The sequence below is a fragment of the Hirundo rustica genome, chromosome 7, assembly GCF_015227805.2.
Source record: "Hirundo rustica isolate bHirRus1 chromosome 7, bHirRus1.pri.v3, whole genome shotgun sequence".
Classification (NCBI taxonomy): Eukaryota; Metazoa; Chordata; class Aves; order Passeriformes; family Hirundinidae; genus Hirundo; species Hirundo rustica.
Window position 1 is genome coordinate 28,116,751 of NC_053456.1, and position 24,169 is coordinate 28,140,919.

The 24,169-nt window shown below is 40.0% G+C and overlaps 1 protein-coding gene across 3 annotated transcripts; it reads left to right on the forward strand.

The window, feature by feature from the left end:
* Nucleotides 1-23,538, forward strand: SF3B1 (splicing factor 3b subunit 1). 3 transcript variants are annotated; one of them, XM_040068938.2, is made up of 25 exons: nucleotides 1-96; nucleotides 5,824-5,990; nucleotides 7,928-8,029; nucleotides 8,711-8,825; nucleotides 10,659-10,738; nucleotides 11,902-12,069; nucleotides 12,218-12,452; nucleotides 13,234-13,446; nucleotides 13,847-13,968; nucleotides 14,641-14,838; nucleotides 14,929-15,030; nucleotides 16,273-16,452; nucleotides 16,866-16,952; nucleotides 17,077-17,347; nucleotides 17,621-17,766; nucleotides 17,854-18,000; nucleotides 18,146-18,271; nucleotides 18,670-18,891; nucleotides 19,140-19,322; nucleotides 19,415-19,526; nucleotides 19,620-19,740; nucleotides 20,015-20,146; nucleotides 21,024-21,296; nucleotides 21,780-21,996; nucleotides 22,908-23,538. In XM_040068938.2, the coding sequence occupies exons 1-25, from the start codon at nucleotides 69-71 to the stop codon at nucleotides 23,064-23,066; spliced, it is 3,906 nt and encodes a 1,301-aa protein (XP_039924872.1). In that variant the 5' UTR covers nucleotides 1-68; the 3' UTR covers nucleotides 23,067-23,538. The 3 variants fall into 3 exon arrangements, 2 of the variants coding, with proteins under 2 accessions (XP_039924872.1, XP_039924873.1); XM_040068939.2 differs by lacking the exons at nucleotides 1-96; nucleotides 5,824-5,990; nucleotides 7,928-8,029; nucleotides 8,711-8,825 and adding an exon at nucleotides 8,835-10,345; XR_005701595.2 differs by lacking the exons at nucleotides 12,218-12,452; nucleotides 13,234-13,446; nucleotides 13,847-13,968; ... (14 more) ...; nucleotides 21,780-21,996; nucleotides 22,908-23,538 and adding an exon at nucleotides 10,290-10,345 and having other exon boundaries at nucleotides 11,902-11,963.
* The last annotated feature ends 631 nt before the right edge of the window (nucleotides 23,539-24,169 follow it).

A 24,169-nucleotide genomic window follows, 5' to 3' on the forward strand; every position in this document is an offset into this window, starting at 1 on the left:
GCGGCCCCGTGTGGCGGAAGTGGCGGGGCCGAGCCAGTTCCGCCTCGGCGTCGTTGGCGCTGTACAAAATGGCGAAGATCGCCAAGACCCACGAAGGTAAAAATAGCTTCGGGGGTCCCGTGTCCGCGCCCGCTGGGGCCCCGCTTGGACATCGCACGCTGCTCGTGTTTCATCCCGGCTCCGGGCAGCGTCAGGCGCGGCTCGTCGGGCGGGGGCCGGGCGGGCCGGGCCTGTGTGTAATGGCGGCCGCGCTCGTCAGCACCGTGCCCGGGCCGGGCGGGGGACGGACATGAGGGGGAGCTCTCGCTGTGCTGGCGCGGGACGGAGCGGCGGCCGGGCCCGTGCGGGGGAGCTCGGTCGCTGCGCTCCCCGCCCCCGGCCTCTTTCCGCCCATCGAGGCCGGTGCGCCGCGAAAACCCCGCGGTGCTGATGCGAGCTTCGCACCAGAAATGCCCGCAGCGCACGCTAATTGCCCTGCCCGAGCCCTTTGGTCGCGGTAAACAGGAGGCGGAGAGGGCGGGAGAGCGGGTGTTGCCCGCTGGGAAGCGGCGCGGCCCGAGCTGATCGTGAGCCGCGGCGGAGCTTGCTGAGAATAGTGCCCCGAAGGAGGGGAGAGACCGTCAGGTCTGTGCCGCGTTTGAGCTGCCATTTTACACAGACTTCCTGCCGGCCGGCTGTTGACGTAGGAAAGCGGCTTTCTGAGCGATTTATGGCTTTCCCAGGCCGTGTGTTCTCCCCGAAGGTGCCGTGTGCCTGTGTGCGCTGCAGCTTCCAGCACTTCTCAGCGTGAATCGAAGCTCTCTTTGTGGGCATTGCCTGCGGCTTGCCCTGCGCTTAAGTATTTTCAGGCACCGAGGAATAATTTGTAGAATTACACTGCTTCTGTGTTTTTGCTTTGGGGGTTTTCACTTGTGTTCCTTTGTACGACAGGTGATCCTACTGTATTTTATCTTAATTTATATGCATAATTCACTAATCGAAAATTACTTCTGGGTGGTGGTTGTGCACTGTGAGTTAGGCAGGGCACGCAGGTATTCATTGTCTTTTAGGAGATATATGTAGATATATATATATTATTTTTTTTCTCGGTTTTGCGCTGAAAAAGCATTTCAAGTGGAAAGCCATCTCTTTAACACTACAGACCACCTGATCTGATCTTATGTATGAAGAAAAGCTTAAACTGTTGTCCTTACTTTTAAAAAAAAATAATTTGTGGTTTGTTTTTTTGGGTTTTTGTTTTTTTTTTTTTTTTTTTAGAGTATTTTGGTATAATTACAGAAATTGTCTTGTCCTTTGTTTATATGCTATGACATGCATGGGGGTTGTGTGAGATAGTACCCAAGTGGGTATTACCCATCACAGTGCTCTGCCTCTCCTACTGCCTAGAGATTTTTGTCATAAAATAGTAGAATTGTTCATGTTCGGTTTGTTGGTATTTTGTTGTTTTGGTTTTTTTTTTTCCTTGAGCTGAAGTTGTGTATTTATTGGAGCAAATGGTGCTGCATTGACTTCAGTGAAGACATTGACATGTTTTCAGTTGCTTCCAGTTGCATGTGTTTTGATTAGTTTTGTATCAGAACGGGTTTTAAGCAGAAGGGTAAATAAAAACTGTGCATAACAGGGTATGATCACATAAGGGTCTTTCCCAGCATGAAGGCATCAGCTGAGCAGCTTGATTATTTTGTTTCCAAGTTCTGTCCTATCTTTTTTCAGTTCCTCACTAGTCTTTTTAATTGACTTGTCTGTTACTAAATCATCTTAAAGTATTTTTGATATATTTGTACTGTTTGTTAAATGCTTATTGATTGATGTGTTCAAGATGCAGCTTGAAAGAGGCATCAGAACAGTTGGAGGTTGTGTCAGCTACAAAGTTAAAGGGGAACTCTGTGTTTGTGGCTGAAAAGTAAAGTTTCAAGTGGCAGCTTACAAAGCCTCAATAAATGCATGAGCTTTCAATGCCGTTAAAGGTAATTTTTAATTTACTTTTTCTTTTCTTGCTCAGAAAAGAACACAGATCTTCAAACAATAGGTCTGACATGTAAGAGTGCTAAAGTAGCTAAACATAAAGCTATGCAAGAGCAAACTAAATGTGCAAGAATATGATAAGACATGAAAACATAGACCCTGTTTACTCTGTAAAATACCTCTCCAGCACAGGGTTCTCTTGCTTTTTTTTTTTTTAAACATTTAGAGTAGAGCTACATGTGTGGTAACAGCGTCTACTTAGAGAAAGCCTCTCTGTGAGCTAGATGTTCAGAGACTTGGATTTCAATGTGTGTTGGCTTTAATAATATTCAGCATTTATGGTATGTTTCAAATCAACTGCATGTTAAAGTTACTTCTGCTAAAATACCAAAATATATAAATAATAGAGTAAAATACAGGAAAGGAATGATCAATAGAATATTATCCCCCTCCTCTTTTTTTCCCCCTATATCCCACTCCCTTTGCCGTTTCTCTGTGAGTGAAGTTTCCATTATGGCCTGCTTGACTAAGCCATTAAACAGGTAGTTTGCTTTGCACAATGTATCTTGAAACTTTGTGATTACTCTTTCTTATTTTGCTTTTTATTAAGGAGCTTTGCTAAATACGGTGTGAGCTTTTTCAAGGAAGTGCCAGTTAGCTCAAGGAACGTAACTGGCACATCTTGAATGTTTTATTTCCACCTAAATAAGTGATGCTTTCCAAACATCAGGCCTCCTGGTTCAAGGGGTTTTGGGGAGTGTTCTGTCAAGAGCACTTCATTTAACTGGCACCTGGAGGCTGTGTGGCACTAATTAAAAATTAGGGTGGCAATCAGTTAGGTTCATTGAGCCTATATAGACTTTGGTTTTTGGCATAGATAACCCAGCAGGTTTTGCTGTAGGGAAATGAGAATGCTCCTCACCCTGCCAACAGATGTAATCCCCTTAATTGAAAGAAGAAGGCCAATAATGAGTGTGACCTCTACCCTCTTCATGAAGTATAGCTGTCTTAAAAATAATGTTAGAGGACAAGGCCTTGGTATGTTAAGTGTTGATAAGAGCTATCAGGAGGAAAATATTTTTGTATTGATACTTTTATGCAGGAATCCCCCAGCTGTTTTGCTTACCTGTGTTAGTGGTAGTAGAGGTGGGAGGCCATGCTTGAGCAAACCTCTGTGGCCCGTCCTGAAGTGCAGGGGACTTGTTGGTGTGTTGTGTGTTCGAGCTGTATGGTCAGGTCGTTTCAGTGAGCAGGTGATGGGAAAGGCTGATGATCCTGTAGGCAAGATCTGTGGCTGTTTTTCATGTTGAAGTTTGCTGCAGCTATGGATGTTCAGTCAGGCCTTAGTGTGCCGCTAAAGAAGGCAGGGTGTTCGTTGTTCACTAACTGCTCTCTGGAAAAAAGGGGAACAGTGGGGTTGTACTATCACATCACCCACTCGCTGCTGGTAGTGTTGTCCTTGGTAGAGATGGAAGCTCCAGGTATTCCCTTCCACCCCAGTACTGCAATGCATCAGGCTGCAGAAAGAATCAGGAGCTTCATCTGCTCTCTGGGAGAAACAGAAATAACTAAAAAATCTGTGGAGAAGGTACTTGAGTTGCATTAGCTCTATAGCCATGCTGTAGGACAATTCCACAGAAGTGCAGTACCTTAAGAGGACACTGAGTGCCTCTGAAGGTGATCAGAGACCTCTGTGGGCAGGAGAGAGATCCCTAATTTGGCAGTAGTTTCTTTCTGCTGCTTCTCCAGGAGCTAACACATAGGGGGAAAAGTTCCAAGTTCTGGACTCACAGGAATCCTGTGGGCTGTGCAGGATTTTAGACGGAGCAGGATGTACCTGCAGGCAGGATTAAGGAGGTGCTCATGGCCAGCAGTGTAAGGTTTTTGTGAGCTTTCAGCTTCTCGTGAGCTTAAGGCACCATGAGTTTCTGTAACAGAGGTGACTGCCCAAGCTACTCTGCTGTAGAAAGCTGCAAAAGTTCCGTGGAAGCCCTGAAGTGACTGGAGCAAGATTCTCCTTATCAGCCTTTAAGGGTATATTTGCCGTATGTGGGACTCTTGATGAGTTTAGAAACACATTTCTGCTGGTTTTCCTCACTAAACCAGTGCAGGAATTGATTTGCTGCCAGGTTTACAGTGCTTCACGTGAGGTCTGTTTCTTTCTGAGTAAGCGAACGCTTAAGTCCTGCTCTTCTCACTCACAGCTACATGGCAAAGGTTTGTCAGGTAAAACTCCATTGAGTTGCCTCTCTAGAGAACATGCCTTTGTACAGGAGGCATCATTTGGCTTACAGTGGGTTTGTGGTTGGTTGTTGTTGTTTGTTGGGTTTTTTTTTTTGCTTAATGGCAGTCTGTGATAAGAAAAGGACCCAGCTGTGACGTTACGGCTTGAAGTTTGCAGTGTTGACATTTTAAGCTTTTAAACTAAACAATTCTGAGCCAATAATTTGCATTAGTAATAATCTTAGCTTTAAAAAAAGCTGTTCTTATTTTTTGTCAGGTTTCCTAGCAGGTGTTGCATAACATTGCATAGTGTCTTTTGCAAGATGGCATGATGGTAAAAACGTGTCAAATTTATTCATCCTGAAAAGAGAAGTGAGCAACAGTAATAAACAATTATTGAATACTCAGGATTCAGGATTGTTCACGAACAAAATTTCCTGTGGTGGTTTTTTTTTTTTTTTGGTATATTGACAGATTAATGTTAATTTAGCAGGCAATACCACTTCTCGTGGGAGAGGGTGAATCCCAGAATTATTGATGTTGAAAGGGTCTTTTGAGACCATGTAATCCAATTCTTCCTCTCAAGCATGATCCTTTGTATTCCTGCAGCCGTGAAGTGCAACTCTTGGGGGATTTCTTAGCCATTGAAGTAATTGTTTGATCTAGTGAAATTTACATTGTATGGATAATTGTCTTTCGATATCACATGAACTCAAAATTCACATGAAAACAATAATTTTTACGCAGCTGTGCCTTGATATACCTACAGTTCCATTTGTTGAAGATAGTTGGATTACTGCAATTTATTTTTGTGTTGCATTACAACAGATGGGAGGAAGGCATGGTTTAATTTCATTGCTTGTTTTTTTGGATAAAGAAGTTAATGTTCTTTCTGAAAGTACCAAATTTCTAAGGTCGAAGATGGCCACCGGAGATGATTAGAGTCAGATCCTGATACAGTACAAGTGTGACGAAGCTCCCATTTGTCCCATTTGGAGGGTGTTTTGTGATTCTGAAGAGTAGTAGTCTTCAAAGATGGTGCTGCAGGCAGGAATAATGATGCATAAATAACATTTGAGCTGCCAAAGTGAAAAGAAACTGGGGTTTTTTTATTAACTTGTTACCTGGTGGCATATTAGAGTTGGGTTTTTTAATTTACTTATTCAAAGGTAATATAGCTTTGCAATATGTTAGAAAACAGTGTTGTTTTGTTAAATCTCAGTTTTGAGAACCTGTGCATCAATTCTTTTGAACAGAGTTGTTTAAATTAGCAAAACTGGTGATAACATTGTGAAAGGCTTTTTTTAATGAGAGTATTACACTGGTTGTGAAAGGGTTTTGTTGGTGTAGTGTTGAGAAATACTGCTGTGGTGTAAATGACCTTCTCTGCTACCTCTGTTGGAAGGTGAAATATGGTAATGTGAGTTAAGTAGTTTGCTTTAAGCCATACAGTTAAAATCCTGGATCGTATTAAAATGTGAGGAAAAGCTGTTTATGAATTGTGATTTTGTAGTTTTGTGTGTCATATATGTTTATTTCTATATCGATAATCTTTAAGGTTGGGCAAAAAACTCTGCTGTACTACATTTTGTATGTATATGTAATGAGACTTTTGTGTGTGTGTCTTTACCCTAGATATTGAAGCACAAATTCGAGAAATTCAAGGAAAAAAGCCTGCTCTTGATGAAGCACAAGGAGTAGGCCTTGATTCCACAGGATATTACGATCAAGAAATTTATGGTGGCAGTGACAGCAGATTTGCTGGATATGTCACTTCTATTGCAGCAACTGAATTGGAAGATGTAAGTGATTTTATTTATTGTGTTTGTTTAGAGCATGCAATGTAATTATTTCAGAATTGATTCTGAGTAATTTTTGGTTGGGGTTGCTTTTTAGTTGGGGTTATTTGAAGTAAAACCAGTTTTCATTAAAGCTGTAGTAAAGGGACCAAGTATGTTGTATCTGGGAAGCACATAATCATGAAAGGATTTGGGTTGGAAGGGTCCAGTTTGTTCCAACCCTCTAGCCATGGGTAGGGACACCTTTCACTAGACCAGGTTTCTCAGAGCTCCATCCAACCTGGCCCTGCACTTCCAGGGATTGGGCATCCACAACTTCTCTGAGCAACCTGTGCCAGGGCCTCACCATCCAGAAAAAAAATTATTTTCCTAATGTCCAATCTAAATCTACTCTACTTCAGTTAGAAGCCATTTCTCCTTGTCCTGTCACTACATGCCTGTGTAAATAGTCCCTCTCCAGCTCTCTCCTAGGCTCCCTTCAGGTACTGGAAGGCTGCAGTTAGGTCACCTTGGAGCCTTCTCTTTTCCAGACTGAACAAACCCAGTTGTCTCAGCCTTTCCTCAAAGCAGAGATGCTCCATGTCTCTAATCTCTCGGTGGCCTCCTCTGGACTCCCTCCACCAGGTCCCTGTTCTTCCTGTGCTGGGGCCCCCAGAGCTGGGTGCAGTGTTCCAGGTGGGATCTCAGAGCAGAGGGGCAGAATCCCTGCCTTGTCCTGCTGCCCGTGGGGCTGTGGGTGCAGCCCAGGACACTCTTGGCTTTCTGGGCTGAAATCACACATTGCTGGGTCATGTCCAGCTTCCCCTCCACCAGCTCCCCCCAAATCCTTCTTGTCAGGACTGCAATTCTGAGTCTGGCTTGTACTTAATGATTTTTGCTTTGGGAGCCATGTAGGCCCAAGAAGAAGGCAAAAAGTTGTGACCTGGTACTTAATTATTCCAGTCAAGGCTAACATTAACTTGGTTCTGTTACCACTGCCAGGATTACAAATGATAGTAAAAAATTTAATAAAACTTTGGCCAACAGACTTTAGTGACTGTTTTAAGACTCCTGGTTCGAGCTGTTTTTAAGAATTGGCTTTTTCACTGTGTTGTGTTCTCCTTATGTGTCCTGCTTGTTAGATTCCCTTATGTTAATTTCTGATGTTAAACATTGGATCATATTTTCAGTTGCAGGAACAGTCAGATCTCTAGGCCTTATCAAAAGTACACAGGCAACTATGTCTTCCACTGAGAGAATTATATTTCTAAGAATGAGGAAGATTGTTTAGTTTAGTACTAGTCGATACATGAGGTGTTTTTTTTAGTGATGTACTTGTGTCATCTACAGAGTTCTAGGGATGCCTTATTAAAAATTTCCATTACTCTGGGGCTCACTGAAAGTTTCATAGTTTTACCAGCAGTTTTTCTTTTGGGATGCTGTAAATAATTGAATAGAAACTGACTATTGATATGAAAAAACAGCAAAAGCAAGTGCTTGTTATTGCCATTGTGATTGAGGAAGTATAACTAAACTAACATAAATCTGCCTCTGAAATTTTCACTGTTTCTGAAGCTTTTTTGTAGGGTTAAGACTCGTGCCATGTATATATAACTGACTTGTAAGAAAAATACTTTGGATGTCTCTGCACCAGTTCTCACGTGCCAGCTAGGGAGCTACAATGGCAGTGCTAATGTGAAATACAGACCTTTTGTCTAATTAGTGTAGATAGCATACTTGATTAAATGTAGCATATTGAAGAATACTTGAGCCTTCTCAGTGATATGAGCACGTTTATCTGATTCACCAGTTTGGGAATAATAAGAAAAGCTTGCTAAAATTTTGAATTACGTCTTCTATTTGTCTGTTTTCATCTTTTCTATGACCACGGCGTGTTCATTTGATGTTAGTTTATCTACATATAATAGCAGCATGACAAATGACCATGTCTTTATTGACAGGATGATGATGACTACCCTTCCACAAGTTTGCTTGGCCAGAAGAAGCCAGGATACCATGCTCCAGTGGCATTGCTTAATGACATACCACAGTCTACTGAACAGGTATGCCTTAACTGAAGGCACAGTAAAATACTCTTGTAAGCATTGAGGAAGAGGAGTGTTAATAGCAGGTTTTGTTTTCTGGAAATATAAGATATATGTAAAGAGCTATGCTTTTAAAATGTTGCTGTGAGCTTGTTACTGCTTTAGTTTGGAATTCCAGAGGGTGATAAAGAATGGCACTTGTGCATGTGAAGCCAACATGAATATAGAAATTGAACTATTGAAATTTTTAAAAATTGAAATCGGATACTTCATTAAATTAAAATAATTGGGAAACTTAATATCCTTTATACTTCTCATTTTTTAAGGAAAGTCTAATCACCTAAGCTTTATATTCCTGGAGTATTTTTCTGTAAAACTTAAAAGCACAAGAAGTAGTGTTAAGTCACCCTGCAGAAAGAAGGGGAAAAGTGAACAGCATGAAATGCTTTTGTAACAAGTGAATAAACTCTTAAATTACCAAATTTTTATCAGAAATTCTTTCATAAGATGTTCTGTGTTTAGGAAGCTGAAGTTCTAGTTATGGAAGTAAAATTAAAGTTAGTATAGTGTTTTGACATTTCATGCATAGTTGAGGCAAAAAATAATGTCTTTTTAATATACTGAAAATGAATACACTACCAGACGCTTTTCATATTAGTCTTCATAAATCTGTGACTAACAGGCTTTCTTGGTTTTTAGTATGATCCTTTTGCAGAACACCGTCCTCAAAAGATTGCAGATCGGGAAGATGAGTACAAAAAGCACAGGCGGATGATGATAATTTCCCCTGAGCGTCTTGATCCTTTTGCAGATGGTAATTTTTTTTTGGCTTTTCTATACCCTTTATGAAGTTTTTGTCTTTAATTGTCTTTAGCCCTTTGATTTCTGTTGGCATGCTTATAAACTTAGTTTTGTTTTTAAACATCCCCTTTTCATAGAGATTTGGTTGAAAATTTAGATGCCATATTCTTCATCTTTATAATACGAGTTTTCTTTCCAGGTAGAAGGACAAGAAAATTGTCAATGAGCCATTGCCATAGAAACACAAAGGGTTAAAGGTTTCTCTTTTCATTTCGTTTTGGGTTGTGCGTTGTACTTTGAACGACTTGTGTATTGAGTGCTCAGATTCATTCGGTACCTTGATAGTTTTCATTCCAAGTTATAGATTTACAGGGTTACTGCTTTTGAAATGCTAGTAGAGCACCTAATTCTTACCATCCTATGTAAATTTTAGGTGGTATAGCTAAAAGAAGCAAAAGCATATATAAGACTTTGATACTATTAATAGTTCAAGTCTGTTCTGATAGTTTTAGAATGCAAGTCAGCAGAAGGGGTGTTAGTGGGTCTGAAATTTTCTTCAGGTGAGTGAGTTTCACGTGTGGCAATAAGGTGCCTGTTGGCTTAAAATTAGTAGCTATTTTGCAGGTTTTACAAATGAGAATTTCAGCCTGCATGAATTAATAGGGATATTAATTATTTTACTTGCTTAATTGTAATTGATATAAACATGTATTGTCAGAATTCACAGGCCCATACTAACTGTCCTTAATTTCTTTCCTACAGCAGTACTGCTATATGCCAGTCCTGTCTGCATTCTTAAGGGTGCAGTTCAACACATCCTGTGTAGATTATGGTGAAAAAGTATTCCAAAGGAAAGTCCTATCAAAGCTAGTGTCAGAAAGACACAGCCAATTGGGCAGTGATCTTCAGCATAGAAATGTCTAAGAAGTTTATTTTTTTCCCTAAAGTATAGTAGCTATACCACTCGTATAGCAAATCTGCACGTTTTTCTTAAAGAAAAGTGGTTTTCTTGACAAGTCTCATTTCTCTAAAGTTGGGCTTCTTTTAAAGTATTTAAAAATTCAATTAATGCAAGATACAGAGCATAAAACAACATATGGTGTACAAAACCCATTACCTGTGAGTATTGTTGTGGTGGTGTATGTACTGTATTGCATTCAGCTCCCGATCACAAGTGTCCCTTGAGAAGAGAAGAGGGGGAAAATGTCATCAAACAGTATTTTGGGGTTTTTTATTTTGTTTTATTTTTATTTTTAATGAAGCCCTGTTACAATATGATGCTAGAAGGTCTGTGAGACATGTCTAGATTTGTCAAACTTAAAAATGGGTCTTTATGATAAAGCAGTTTAAACATTACTTAGGTATGCAGTAGTTATTTATAGTCAGATAAGTAGGATTTAACAGCTTACACAAGGTAATGTTTTGATTATAAATATCTTTCCAAAGTGTTACTAATGGTAAAGAGATAATTTTCTAGGCTTCTATTCTGCTGCTTGAAGTCAGAACTGCTGATGGAGACAAAGGCACGAAAGTGTACGTATTCCGGATTAGCAACCCAGGAACCCATCACTTCTGAAGACTCTTAACTGTGTTGTCATTTTATCATTTTTATCGGCTTAAAAATATTTGTTTGAAACTGCAGTAGTTATGTTTGTGTTCAAACAGGTTAAATTGATCAGCAAACTGAATAAACGTAAGATACATGTAATTTTAAAAATTTTCGATCAAAAAGTAAAATTAAATGATCATGGAATAATATAATACTAGAGCAGGACAGTAGAAGTCCATAGTTTCTGCTTATCCTGTACTCATTGTGCTCCATTCCTGTTGCTGTTCTCTTCTGCAGGAGGGAAGACTCCAGACCCTAAAATGAATGCCAGAACATACATGGATGTTATGCGTGAACAGCATTTAACAAAAGAAGAGGTGCGTGGCTGGCAGGGTTTTCCATTGGGACTGAGTGTGGTGTTACAGCCTTTGAGAGCATGTTAAAAAAGCGGGAATGTAAATTCTCCTGACTTCGTCTTGACTTAAAAGCCCCTTTCTTTGGAAAATCGTGTTCTTCATATGTTTATCAGTAAAATTTAAAGGTGGAAGTTCTAAAAACATCTGTTCTATGTAATACTTAAGCAGTGCAGGGAAAAATAGTTTCAATATATTTTAATCCAGATTTTCTTTTTGTAGAACTTGGACTTTCTTTTGTTTATTGTCTTTCAGAGGAGAGAAAAAAAATCCAACAGTAACTGAGAATTACTCAGTGTGAGAAATGTTTGTTTATATGAGCTCTATGTGTAGAAAAGCCAGGGAGGTTTTAAAAGCCTTTTGATGAGGTACCTACAGCAGATTTTGCAGTACTAAGATTCGGTATAAGATTGGCATTTGGTTTTAAATATTTGAAAACAAACAAACAACAACAAAAAACCCCCACCAAAAATATGCTTCAAAATCTATTTTGATAGTTAAAAAGATACTGGTAATACAGATTTCTTGTGTAATTCCTACAGTACCATCTTGCTAATTGGAGCAAGACCTTGTAGTTCCAGTGACTTCTAACATTGATTTGTCTTATCTTAAGTGAGGAATTAGTTCATAATTTTGACAGTATTACTGTTTATGGATCCACTGATAAGTGCAAAACAGTCTGTTAGTGTGCTGTTGTAGCAGTATCATCTCAGGATTTAAAACAAGAATTTCAGAGCTTTTTTAATGTCATGGGATGTAGCTCTCGTGAACATATTTTCAAAGTCATCCACCTTTAATTTACTGAAGTGGTACTTATTTGAGGCAGCTGGGCAGTGGTCTTAAGGCAGATACCTATCAGTGACAGAAACTGATGGCTTTAAAAATTCTCTCTGCATTTGCTGTAAGAATAGCTTTTATTGAAAAATTAATTTGAAAACAGCCCCTCAAACACAGCTGCTCTGTCAGTATAAAAGAATTTGAAAAAGAGTGGCCTTGAAATAAATGCAGTAGCTCATTGCAGGATATTTGAGCAAAACCTCAAAAAAGTATAAAAAGATATTGAAAAAAACTCTCTTAAAGGTATAATTTGAAGAATTCTTATATTTTTCTTCTGTGCTCCTGAACAGAGGGAAATTAGGCAACAACTAGCTGAAAAAGCTAAAGCTGGAGAGCTTAAAGTCGTCAATGGAGCCGCTTCTCAACCGCCTTCAAAACGCAAACGGCGTTGGGATCAGACAGCTGATCAGACTCCTGGTGCTACACCTAAAAAATTGTCCAGTTGGGATCAAGCAGAGGTAATGACCTAGTGCTCATCAGCTCTCTACAGAAGACATTATCAGTGCTAATCCTCTTGAGTGTCAGAAGTTTCTTACTGTACTTCAGAGCAGCTAGCAGTCCTTTATGTATAGGATGAGTTACTGATACTTTTGTTTCTGTCTGTAGACCCCCGGGCACACCCCATCTCTGCGGTGGGATGAAACTCCAGGCCGTGCAAAGGGTAGCGAAACTCCAGGTGCCACCCCAGGCTCAAAAATCTGGGATCCAACTCCCAGTCATACACCAGCAGGAGCTGCAACGCCCGGCCGGGACACGCCTGGTCACGCGACACCAGGCCACGGGGGTGCCACGTCCAGTGCACGGAAAAATCGGTGGGATGAAACCCCCAAAACAGAAAGAGGTATTTATTGCGAGCGGGGAGGTGCATAGTAAGTTTTGAATGGTTCGTTGTACTGGGTTTTTTTTCACCTTAAGTAAACAGTAAGTTCAGAAGCCCGGCAGGAAATAATTATATCCTGACATCTAGTGGTTGATGCGGGGAGTTGTTGTCCGAGTTCTCAGCGTTGGGTTCTGTGCTTAAGTGGCATCCTTGAAAGTATCTCAGCTCAGCTATGGAGCCACAGTTTTGTTATATCTAATGACTGCTGCAGGTTGGGATTTTAATGTATAAAGGACACAGTAAAGAAGCACATGTTGAATTACTTTTCATAATATGTTTCAGTGTGTTGTTTTTTAATTGCTTTGGGGTTTTTTTTAAAGGGGTTGTTATTGAAACAAATTTGAGAAGCATCTCACCTGCCTAGTTTGAATTTGACTCTTGCGTCAGAGAACAGTGAAACATTTGTTACCTAATGCTTTTATCAAGAGAGTACATGGAGTACTTTGTTCAATTCCTAGAATTATGAGTCGTTCTCTTTTTTTTTTTTTTTTTTTAAAGAATCTTGTATTTTTATGCTAAGGTTCAGCAAGATGACACTTTTTTCGTAAAACAAATGGATTTTTATTTTTTATTGGATATTTTTAGTATAATGCCTGTGGTTTTTCAATATTCACCGAAGTGAATATTTACTTTTTGCCTACTGTTTGTTAATTTGATACTGAAAATGGATTTGAATATTGATAGTATAGTTGGAGTGTATACTGTTCGGCTTTCTGAGAAAATTGGGTTTGTTTTTCCTTAGATACTCCGGGCCATGGCAGTGGCTGGGCTGAGACACCTCGTACAGACAGAGGGGGTGACTCCATTGGTGAGACACCGACCCCAGGAGCGAGCAAGAGGAAATCGCGCTGGGATGAAACACCTGCGAGCCAGATGGGCGGCAGCACTCCTGTTCTGACTCCTGGCAAGACACCCATCGGGACACCAGCGATGAACATGGCAACCCCTACACCGGGTAAGCCCAGTCCCTTGTCCAAGGCTTCGCTTTGTGTGCTGGGAATGAGGCATTTCCTTTTGTATTGTCTTTTGGAACAGACTTCTGCCCAGCATGCTCTCCTGCCTTTATGAAAGCAGTCAGCGTATGCTCAATTCGCAGTTTTTGTGGCAATGTCCACAGCAATTCATTTCTGAAGAGGAGTTGAGACTAGGGTTACATGTCTGTTGCTGTTCAGCTTAGTTGGTAAAATAAAATTGATAAAAGGCTCTGTAAAAGTTCGATCTTTTATTTGGCTACAGAGTTCAGGTGCTATGGAAACTTTGACTTGAGAGCATTTAAAAGTTAAATAAACAAGTCATCTGTGTCTGTATACAAAAGGATTTTTTTAAGTACTTTTTTTTTTAAATTTTGAATATAGGTCACATCATGAGCATGACTCCTGAACAGCTGCAGGCTTGGCGCTGGGAGAGGGAAATTGATGAGAGGAACAGACCACTTTCTGATGAGGAATTGGATGCAATGTTTCCTGAAGGATATAAGGTAAGTCATCTGGATTAAAATATAGCAGACCATGATGAAGTTTTTTTCCTACCAGGGATTACTGGGTTTTTTTCCCCAGAAGTAATCAAGTTTCACATTGATTATTGATTGTACAGACTTGTTTGACTTGCTTACTGATTTATTGTAAATCTCTTAGAAAGGGGGGTGTAAAGGTGATCTCACAGGCAAGTCACTGCTGTGCTTCTCAGTGCTGGAAATACCTGTCAAGGTCAGAAATGTACTCTGCATGGACTGATAGAAATAGTGAGTCCAGATGTAGACAAAGATGGCAGAGGGTCACAAATACTGAGACAGCAAGTGTAGTATGTTGGTTCAGTTATTGAAGTGCTTCTTTAATCCTTGGAGACGTCACAATTTATTATCCAATAATAAATATATATATAAATAATATCTAATAATACCCAATTTTTCCAGCAGCGGGAATGAGCTTTCTTCTGAAATGTTGCCAGTACAGGATAAGTGCAAATACAAGCGGTCAGGGTAGGTTTGTATTGCTGGGAATGTGGGATCTGTTGTATGCAATAACACACAAATCCCCAAATGAATAAAATAAAAGCTACAACTTCAAGCAATGTATCAAGCATCAAAGTATTTGATGGCTTCTTTTTATATCCGTTGGAATTAAAACGATTTTTGTTGTTCCTTCTTTAGGTTCTCCCGCCCCCGGCTGGTTACGTGCCCATCCGTACTCCTGCTCGGAAGCTGACAGCGACTCCAACGCCCCTGGGGGGTATGACAGGATTCCACATGCAGACAGAGGACCGCACCATGAAGAGTGTGAACGACCAGCCCTCTGGCAACCTGCCTTTCCTCAAACCAGATGATATCCAGTACTTCGACAAGCTGCTGGTAAGGGAGATTTCACTCATGCTGATTTAACTTCCCTGGTTTCTTTGGATTATGCAGCAATGCCCATTTATTTGTCTGGAATTATTGTAGGTTGATGTTGATGAATCGACTCTGAGTCCTGAGGAACAGAAGGAGAGAAAAATAATGAAATTGCTTCTGAAAATAAAGAATGGCACACCTCCCATGCGAAAGGTAAGATGAATTGTCAGATACGTCTATGTAACCTCATTTTTCAAAAATCGGTGTTTGTTTTCAGGTTTAGCTTCAGTTGTCCATGGGATTCTCTTGAAGATAATCTCCTAAACCTTGCTGTCTATTGTGGTTTAAATCCATCTGCTAACTAAGCCCCACACAGCTGCTTGCTTCTCCTCCCACTTCTCCTAGTAGGATGAAGGAGAGAATCAGAAGAGTAAAAGTGAGAAAACTTGTGCACTGAGCTGAGAAGAATCTGTTAATAATAATAGTAAAGGAAAATAACAAAAATAAAATTTAAAAACAAGAAAACACAAACAACAAAACCACAAATAAACAAAGATAAATAAGCCCCAAGAAAACAAGTGATGCAGATGGAAAATAGTTGTTCACTACTAACCAAGTGATGCCCAGGCAGTCCCCTAGCAGTGACCCTTGGCTGGATTTCCTCCTGGCCTATATGCTGAGCTTGGTTCCGTATGATGTAGAGCATCCCTTTGACACAGCTGTCCTGGCTGTGTCCCATCCCAATTTCTTGTGTCAATCAGCCTTCTCAGGGGTGGGGTGAGAGGGAGAAAAGGCCCTGACTCTGTGTAAGCCCTGCTTTGCAGTAACTAAACATGCCTGTGTTGTCAGCACTGTTTCCAGCACAAATCCAGAACACAGCCCCATACTAGTGGCTGTAAAGAAAACCAACTCAGTTCCAGCCAAAATAGCACACCCTGTTTAGGGCTTTTCCTCTTCTAGTGTGTCTTTTTGTTATTCAGTATATGAGAAACTGGATTTTGCATGTTTTGCTTACGTGGCTTTGTAACTTTTTGAATTTTGCTTCCTACACTTAAGAGCTACGCTAAGTAACTAATTTAAGTTCTGGCCTTCAGCATTAAGCAGCACAATAGCACTCTTTTCTGCAAATGCCCTAAACTGACCAAGCACCAAGCTGCCTGGATGGAAACAAGGGCTGTTAAGCCTGTTTTCCAAACAGAGCCAGTATTAGCTCAGAAGTTATGCTTCTCTTGAAAACTGAACTCCTGGGCACTAACAACACAATGTTTGTCATCACACATTTGTCTATTAACAGATCAGTATGAAATTGCTTGAACTAGTTTTGTGGCGGTTGGGGCAAGTATTTGGAAGCCTGTGGGGGTGTAGTCAGTTATATTTTAGCTTGGTTAATACTGTTTTATGATTGTTCAGTGTTGTTTCCCTAGTTTAACCGGCAGGTTTTCTGCTTTTGTTCAGGCTGCGTTGCGGCAAATTACGGATAAAGCTCGGGAGTTCGGAGCAGGGCCGCTGTTCAATCAGATTCTGCCTCTGCTGATGTCACCAACCCTCGAAGATCAGGAGCGTCACTTGCTTGTCAAAGTCATTGACAGAATTCTGTACAAGTTGGATGACTTGGTCCGACCATACGTGCACAAGGTCTGTTGCAGTTTGCTATTTTATGTCTGATTTGCTCTTTCTGCATTTTATGTGCATATCGGAAGAGGATGATACCACTTTTTTAAACATATTTGGCTTTCAGTATTTCTTAAACCAAACTTTAAATTATAGTGTGATTGGAGTGTAGGCTTTAGAGTATTGAGGCATGATGTAAATATGATATATGCATATTTGGAGGTGGGAAGGACCTTACCTCATCTAGATAGTATCTCCAGACCACATACATAACAGACTTAAGAGCTATAAAAACCAATATAATAATTTTTTTTGTGATCATCATAAGGCTTTAAGCTTGAATAAATTGAATCATTTTTCTGTTTCATGGACTCCAGTAGGGCTAGAAATACTCTAGAAAGTACGAATAAAAGGAAACATTAATTTATCTTTTTCAGATCCTTGTCGTCATCGAACCACTGCTGATTGATGAAGACTACTATGCTAGAGTGGAAGGCAGAGAAATCATTTCAAACTTGGCTAAGGTAAAACTCCATCCTGTATTAAAGCATGAGTTAGCTTACCTACACCAGCATGTTTATAGGCACGGCAGAACAATTAACCGCTGCTCATCAATCCAGCTGGTATGTTTTGTGTTCTGTCCTGCAGGCTGCGGGATTGGCAACGATGATCTCCACAATGCGACCTGATATTGATAACATGGATGAATACGTCAGAAATACAACAGCTCGAGCCTTTGCCGTCGTTGCATCTGCTCTGGGCATTCCTTCTCTGCTACCCTTCCTGAAAGCTGTCTGTAAAAGCAAGAAATCCTGGCAGGCCAGGCACACTGGCATCAAGATTGTACAGCAGATTGCTATTCTTATGGGTTGTGCTATCCTGCCTCATCTCAGGAGCTTGGTTGAAATTATTGAGCATGGTGAGTTCTGCTTTCCCAGACAAAGTGTTTTTTACCCACTTTATATGTGGAAAATTTTTCATACCTCAGTAAAGCACAGTGACAGTAAGGTCCTGGTTTTGTTGCTGCTATGACACCGAGAAACTTTTCAGCTGACTGAAAGGTGAATAGAGATGAATAATGGTTCAGTATTCCTGAAAATTAGTTAATCCTTTTACACTCCTCCTCTGTTTTTGATGTTTTGGGCTTGAGACACGAGTACAAGAATTGGTACTAAACCCTGCTGTCTTGCAGGGCTGGTGGATGAGCAGCAGAAGGTTCGCACCATCAGCGCTTTGGCCATTGCTGCCCTGGCTGAGGCAGCCACTCCCTATGGTATCGAGTCGTTTGATTCTGTCCTGAAGCCCTTGTGGAAGGGTATTCGTCAGCACAGAGGAAAGGTAAATCTAAAATACTTTCTTTAGTTTGAACTGGAATGGATGTGTACTTGCTGTAAGTTATTAGAGACATATTTTGTATTTAAATAGGGTTTGGCTGCGTTTCTGAAGGCGATTGGTTACCTGATTCCACTCATGGATGCCGAGTATGCAAACTACTACACCAGAGAAGTCATGCTGATTCTTATCAGAGAGTTCCAGTCTCCTGATGAAGAGATGAAAAAAATCGTGTTGAAGGTACGTCAGAATGATAGTTCAGCATTGATATTGAATATGTATGCAAAAAAAAAAATCCAAGTAAAATAAAAAAAAGCCCCACCCCAAATCACCCATCCCATACCCTACACCAGATTAACATTGCTGGATGTTTATTTCCTCTCAGGTGGTAAAGCAGTGTTGTGGAACAGATGGTGTTGAAGCAAACTACATTAAAACAGAAATCTTGCCACCCTTCTTCAAACATTTCTGGCAGCACAGAATGGCACTGGACAGAAGGAATTACAGACAGGTATTTTTGGTGTTTTTTTTTATCTGGGAAATGATTTACAGTAGAAGAAAATTAGAATATTCATTCAGGCTAGGTGCTTATTTTTGTCTGTGTCCTGAAACTTGATTTTTATTTGTACTAGCAATTTAGAAGTTGTGTACCTCAGGAGATTTTCAGGTTCTTAAGAGGTTATCACAACATTTTACATTTGTGAATGTCTTCATCATTTGCAAGGTGGGGTGGTTCACCCCATTTATGTTATTAAAAACACAGGATGATTTCTAAAGGTAAAACTGTTTTTTTGTAGTGGGCTTAACATGTTTCTTCAGACTAGGGAAATTATTTTCAAGATGTAGAAAGTAGATTTTAACAATAAGCATAATTTTAACGCTTACTTATTTAACATTTCTGTATTTCAGTTGGTTGATACGACTGTGGAACTGGCAAATAAAGTTGGAGCAGCAGAAATTATTTCTAGAATTGTGGATGATCTGAAAGATGAGGCTGAGCAGTACAGAAAAATGGTCATGGAAACAATTGAGAAGATAATGGGAAATCTGGGGGCAGCAGACATTGATCATAAACTGGAAGAACAGCTCATTGATGGTATTTTGTACGCCTTTCAGGAACAGACAACAGAGGTACGGCCAAGCGTTGGACTATTTGGTTCACTGTCGTTGGAAGCCATCTCACTGCTAGTTTTACAGAAATGTGTGCTTCTGAGTTAGATTTTTAGAATCCCTTTTTAGATGTCAGTTCTCTAATCAATAAAATCCAGCAGCAGTCTCTGGAATGTTAGCATTTTAAAAGCAATTTCAGATTATGATAAGTTTAGGTAAAACGCAGTGGTGCTGTTTGTCTGATTTTCCTTTATTGTTTTCACCCTCAGGATTCTGTGATGCTGAATGGTTTTGGCACAGTGGTTAATGCTCTAGGCAAAAGAGTGAAACCCTACTTGCCACAGATCTGTGGTACAGTTTTGTGGCGTTTGAACAACAAATCGGCCAAAGTCAGGCAGCAGGCTGCTGACCTGATCTCTCGTACTGCAGTCGTCATGAAGACTTGTCAGGAGGTATGGCCTTCTCTCTCAGATTTGCTCTAGCAGGTCATAATAATGAGGGGGGAGGAGAAAATTACCTTCTAACTCTTTTTACTTGGTTGTAGGAAAAACTGATGGGACACTTGGGTGTTGTTTTGTATGAGTACCTGGGTGAAGAATATCCCGAAGTACTGGGCAGCATCCTGGGAGCGCTTAAGGCTATTGTGAATGTTATAGGTATGTTTTTGTATTGATTACTTGGCTGTTCAAGAGCAAAATAAAAAAAACCCCAAAACTATAAAACTAAATGTGCCTCTGTGAATTTGATAGGTATGCACAAGATGACGCCACCAATCAAAGACCTGCTGCCACGGCTGACACCTATTTTGAAGAACAGACATGAGAAAGTACAGGAAAATTGTATTGATCTTGTTGGGCGTATTGCAGACAGGTAAGCTGTGTAATGATAAAATATCTAACCTTCTTTGTGGGCAATTACTGTAGCAAAAGCTCAGGTTTGGCACCTGGGTAGTTATTGTCATATCTCTTGGTATTTCTGAAGTGGTGTGTAAAACTTGAGGCAGATACACTGTTGAATTACCTAATAAAGGAAATGCTTAAGCTGTTACCTCTGTGGATAACAAATGAATAGGTGCTACAGTTTGTGGCTTTATTTAAAAACTTCTCTCATGACTGAAGAGATAACTCACTTCATTCTCTTTCAGAGGTGCAGAGTATGTTTCAGCAAGAGAGTGGATGAGGATCTGCTTTGAACTGCTTGAATTATTAAAAGCTCACAAAAAAGCTATCAGAAGAGCCACAGTGAACACTTTTGGTTATATTGCAAAAGCTATTGGGTAAGTTGGTTTAATGCTCATCCACTTCTGCACGCAGTTACCAGACATAGTGATGATTGTTAGTTTTCTGGTGGGAGATATTCAAACTTCTCTACATTTTATATGTGCACACATGGTTTTACTCATTTTGAAAAACACAGTCACGTATTCTTCATTAACAGGATGTTGCACTTGTGAATAAAATTTGTGGACTAATAAGGTTAGACTCTTATTTAGGAGTAAGAGCTGTTGTCTCATGAATTTTTGATACTGTTACGTGCATTCAGACCCTCTGTATTATTTCATAAGCTCTTCTTTAAATAAATTATCTTCTCTCTCCCTTTTTTTTTTTTTCCATTCCCCCCCAACTAAGTCAGTAGTTTTATTGATTTTTAAAGGTTTGTTTCCACTAAGGTCCTATTACAAGTCAGCACATTGTAGAATGAAGCACAGTTGCCACCTTTATGCATATTCTATAAGTGGCTGCTGACTGACTGAATGCAGATAGAGCCAGCAGCCAGGAGTGCTGTAACTGTTCTCCATGTAGGACGTAACCGATCTCTGCCAAGGCTTATGGTTTTATACAAGACTGTCATTTCCTCTGCGATCAGAGTAATATTGGGGAGGCTCTGCTACCCTCCAGAGTTCACAAGAGGAAGAACAGAGGGCAGGGAAAAAACTAAATCTAGATAAAGTAAAAAATGTTGGCTATGAAAATAAATACTTTAGCTGTTCTAGAGTTTAGTGTTTCTTGTTTAGCGTTCAGTTTGTTTCCCAGTTCTCTAAACTTTTTGTGAGGGCTAAACCATGTTTCTCTGCCACTTGTTTGAAGCTTAACTGATTTTACCCAAATCCTCACTGAATCTGTTGACATGGATGCCCCTGTTGTCTCTTCCAGACCTCACGATGTATTGGCCACACTGCTAAACAACTTGAAAGTACAGGAAAGGCAGAACAGAGTATGTACTACAGTAGCAATTGCTATCGTGGCTGAAACGTGCTCACCTTTCACAGTGCTGCCTGCACTCATGAATGAATACAGAGTTCCAGAACTCAATGTCCAGAATGGTGTGTTAAAGTCTCTTTCTTTCCTGTTTGAATACATTGGAGAGATGGGAAAAGATTACATTTACGCTGTTACGCCATTGCTTGAAGATGCTTTAATGGACAGGTGAGTGCACTTCTTCTGTGGTACAATTACCTGTAGTCATATTTTTAAGGATATACTTGATTGTTAATGATAGCAAGTATGTATATTGTCCCTGTTTGCTAAAGGCTTTAAGTGACCAGCATAATTTGGAAGCCATTATTTGCAAAGAATTTAGATTATATATGCTCCAATTCTACAAATAATTCGTTAAGACTAAAATTATAAAAGCGTCTTCAGTGAGTCAAGGCTCCTTCCATTAAAACTGCTTTTGATAATTTCTATTGTTGGTACTTCTGTGGAATTGGAATGCAGTAATTTGTCAGAAAACTCTCATCTTTTTTCACTTCCCTGATTTTTGATACTCTGCCTCTTGCTGTCAGTAAGTATGGCTTAAAAGTGTTATTAGTGCTTTCAAGAAAAGCGTTATTGAAAAGAAACACTATGCTTGTCCCAATCGTGTTGCTTCTAAGTCTCATTTATTAATGCCGGTTGGTCTCTTTGCAGGGATCTTGTACACAGACAAACAGCCAGTGCTGTGGTGCAGCACATGTCCCTTGGTGTTTATGGGTTTGGCTGTGAGGATTCCCTCAATCACTTGTTAAACTACGTGTGGCCGAACGTGTTTGAAACCTCCCCTCACGTCATCCAGGCAGTTATGGGGGCTCTGGAGGGCCTCAGAGTCGCTATTGGGCCCTGCAGGATGCTACAGTACTGTTTACAGGTATGGCCTGGTGTGTGCTGGGGCAGCAGAGAGCAGTTGTCAGGCAGGACTTCTTCCCAGGAGACAAAAAAGTCAACTGAAGATGATTTCCAGCAATGGAAAAAACGGCTTTTTGTCTCCAAACTGTTATTCTGTGCCAAGGACTTGAATAGTGGAAATAGGCAGTAAACAGGGTTTGGTAAAGGGAGATAGCTGATTACATCACAGAACATGTGTAGAAAGAGCAGGTAACTTAGAATACTGGCACTTTGATTTCTATATTGGAAGCATCTCACAAATTTTGACGATGTGAACTAATGGCTGGGGAATAAATTAGCTATGGGAGGGATTATGACAAGTAATCAGTGAGATAAATAAATGAGAGGATAGGATTTCTAGTCATGATCTGTTGTTAGCCAAGAGGAACAGTGAGACCTTTAGAAGAGTGCAGCGCTATAAAACAGTGCTTTGGTTAGACTTGATCAACACTGGGCAGTACAGCTTCTGTAAATGTGCATGGGGTGGTAAAGCCTGAAGGCTCCTTTTCCATGTCATTGCACGTGACAGTGGCTGTGTTGGCTGTGGAATTAAAGCTCAGCAGGTGGGGAGCAAGGGTTAAAGTAATGCAGGTCAGTGTAGAGAAGATGTGACAGCATTTTAGTAATAATTTGCAGATGGGGAATTTCACGCTTTTGCAGTGTGGGGCCCTCAGCATGAAGATAACTAACATCAGTAGGAAGGTGAAAGTCTCTTGCAGTGTATACTCTTCCAAGTACTGTTTGTATATTGTTATTATATAGAACGGGTTTTTCCTACAGCTCGTACGTCCTGCCCATTTATTAAATGCTTATTTTGCAGTGCTTGAGTGATTTCAGTAAAAGAACATTGGAACTTCAAGCTTTTATTACGTTTTGTTCTCTTCTGTTTTCTAGGGTTTGTTTCACCCTGCCAGAAAAGTCAGAGATGTTTATTGGAAGATCTATAATTCAATCTACATCGGATCACAGGATGCTCTGATAGCACATTATCCAAGAATCTATAATGATGATAAGAACACCTATATTCGTTATGAACTCGATTACATCTTATAATCTTCTTGTTCAGTTGTTTGTGTTTAATGCACAGCTGTTGTTCAGTTAAATGCTTTGGATTTCATGATGTAAAATTTTAAAATTTTGAAGATCAGTGTAGAGCTGGTCAGAGGCAGAGCTAGGTATCCAGTAGCATGATTTTTAAAATATGTCCTTGTTTTTTGATGTTAACAGTTAAAGCCAGTAGTGACCAACAAAACAGTGATTACAATGTGCTGGAGGGATTTCGTTTGGGATCCATCTTTATGAAGATTTAGATTTCATTCCTTGTGTTTAAAGGGGAAGTTTATTTGAGAAATAAACATTTGTGTATAAAAACTAATTTGTGTGTGGTTTTTGGACAGAGGGGCTTGTAAAATGAGTCCCTCTGGATTAAGTATTTGTTCATGTAATGAATAGGTGGTATAAAACATTTTAACCCTTTTTGTCATCCACTAGCTTTTGAATAAATAAGAAAAATGTACCAACTGTAGTTAATGTGTGGATCTTTGTCATGGAATAATGTAGCTGTAGCCTGGCTGATGGTTGTAGTAGTATCAGTTTATTTTAATGGAAAAAGTAATATTTAATTGCATGTTGTAACTGCTTCATATGCAGTATCCTGGTGGACATGGCTTGTTAAATTTTCGGAAGTTAAGCAGTTTTATTGTAACCTGCATTTGTAAAATCAGTTGTGAAAATTATGCATATCAATCATATTATGTTAAACAAGCCAGATATTTATAGGCTCTGCTGCAATTCCATTAAAGAGCTAGGGAAATTCAGTCCCCAGCACCTTAGATGAGGCCATTTCTAAGAAAAACATTCTGTTTTCTCATTTGCTTTTTGACTTTTGTGTGTGTACTACAGAGAAAAAAGGTCTTGCTGTCACTAAAACCCAAGGATAAAGGATTTTGGTAGTAGTGTACATGATACCATGTTTGCAAGGTAACAAGAGTAGGTAGCTGGCTGCCAGACACCTTGTTCTGTAAGTCCTTGACTCGAGTGGTTCATTTCCCTCTTAGCAAGCTCAGTGCACTGGTGGTATCTGACTTCTCTGCTGTTTTACATTAATGTGAGACTCTTTAACTGTTCAGCATATATGGGAATTTCACCCTACCTTT

What these genes read in the sequence shown, in the direction of transcription:
- SF3B1 (XM_040068938.2), top strand. Translation starts at nt 69, where the DNA reads ATGGCGAAGATCGCCAAGACCCACGAAG. An exon ending in TGTTTCCTGAAGGATATAAG is followed by an intron (nt 13,969 to 14,640) that starts GTAAGTCATCTG and finishes TTCCTTCTTTAG; the next exon opens with GTTCTCCCGCCCCCGGCTGG. An exon ending in GAAGATGCTTTAATGGACAG is followed by an intron (nt 21,297 to 21,779) that starts GTGAGTGCACTT and finishes GTCTCTTTGCAG; the next exon opens with GGATCTTGTACACAGACAAA.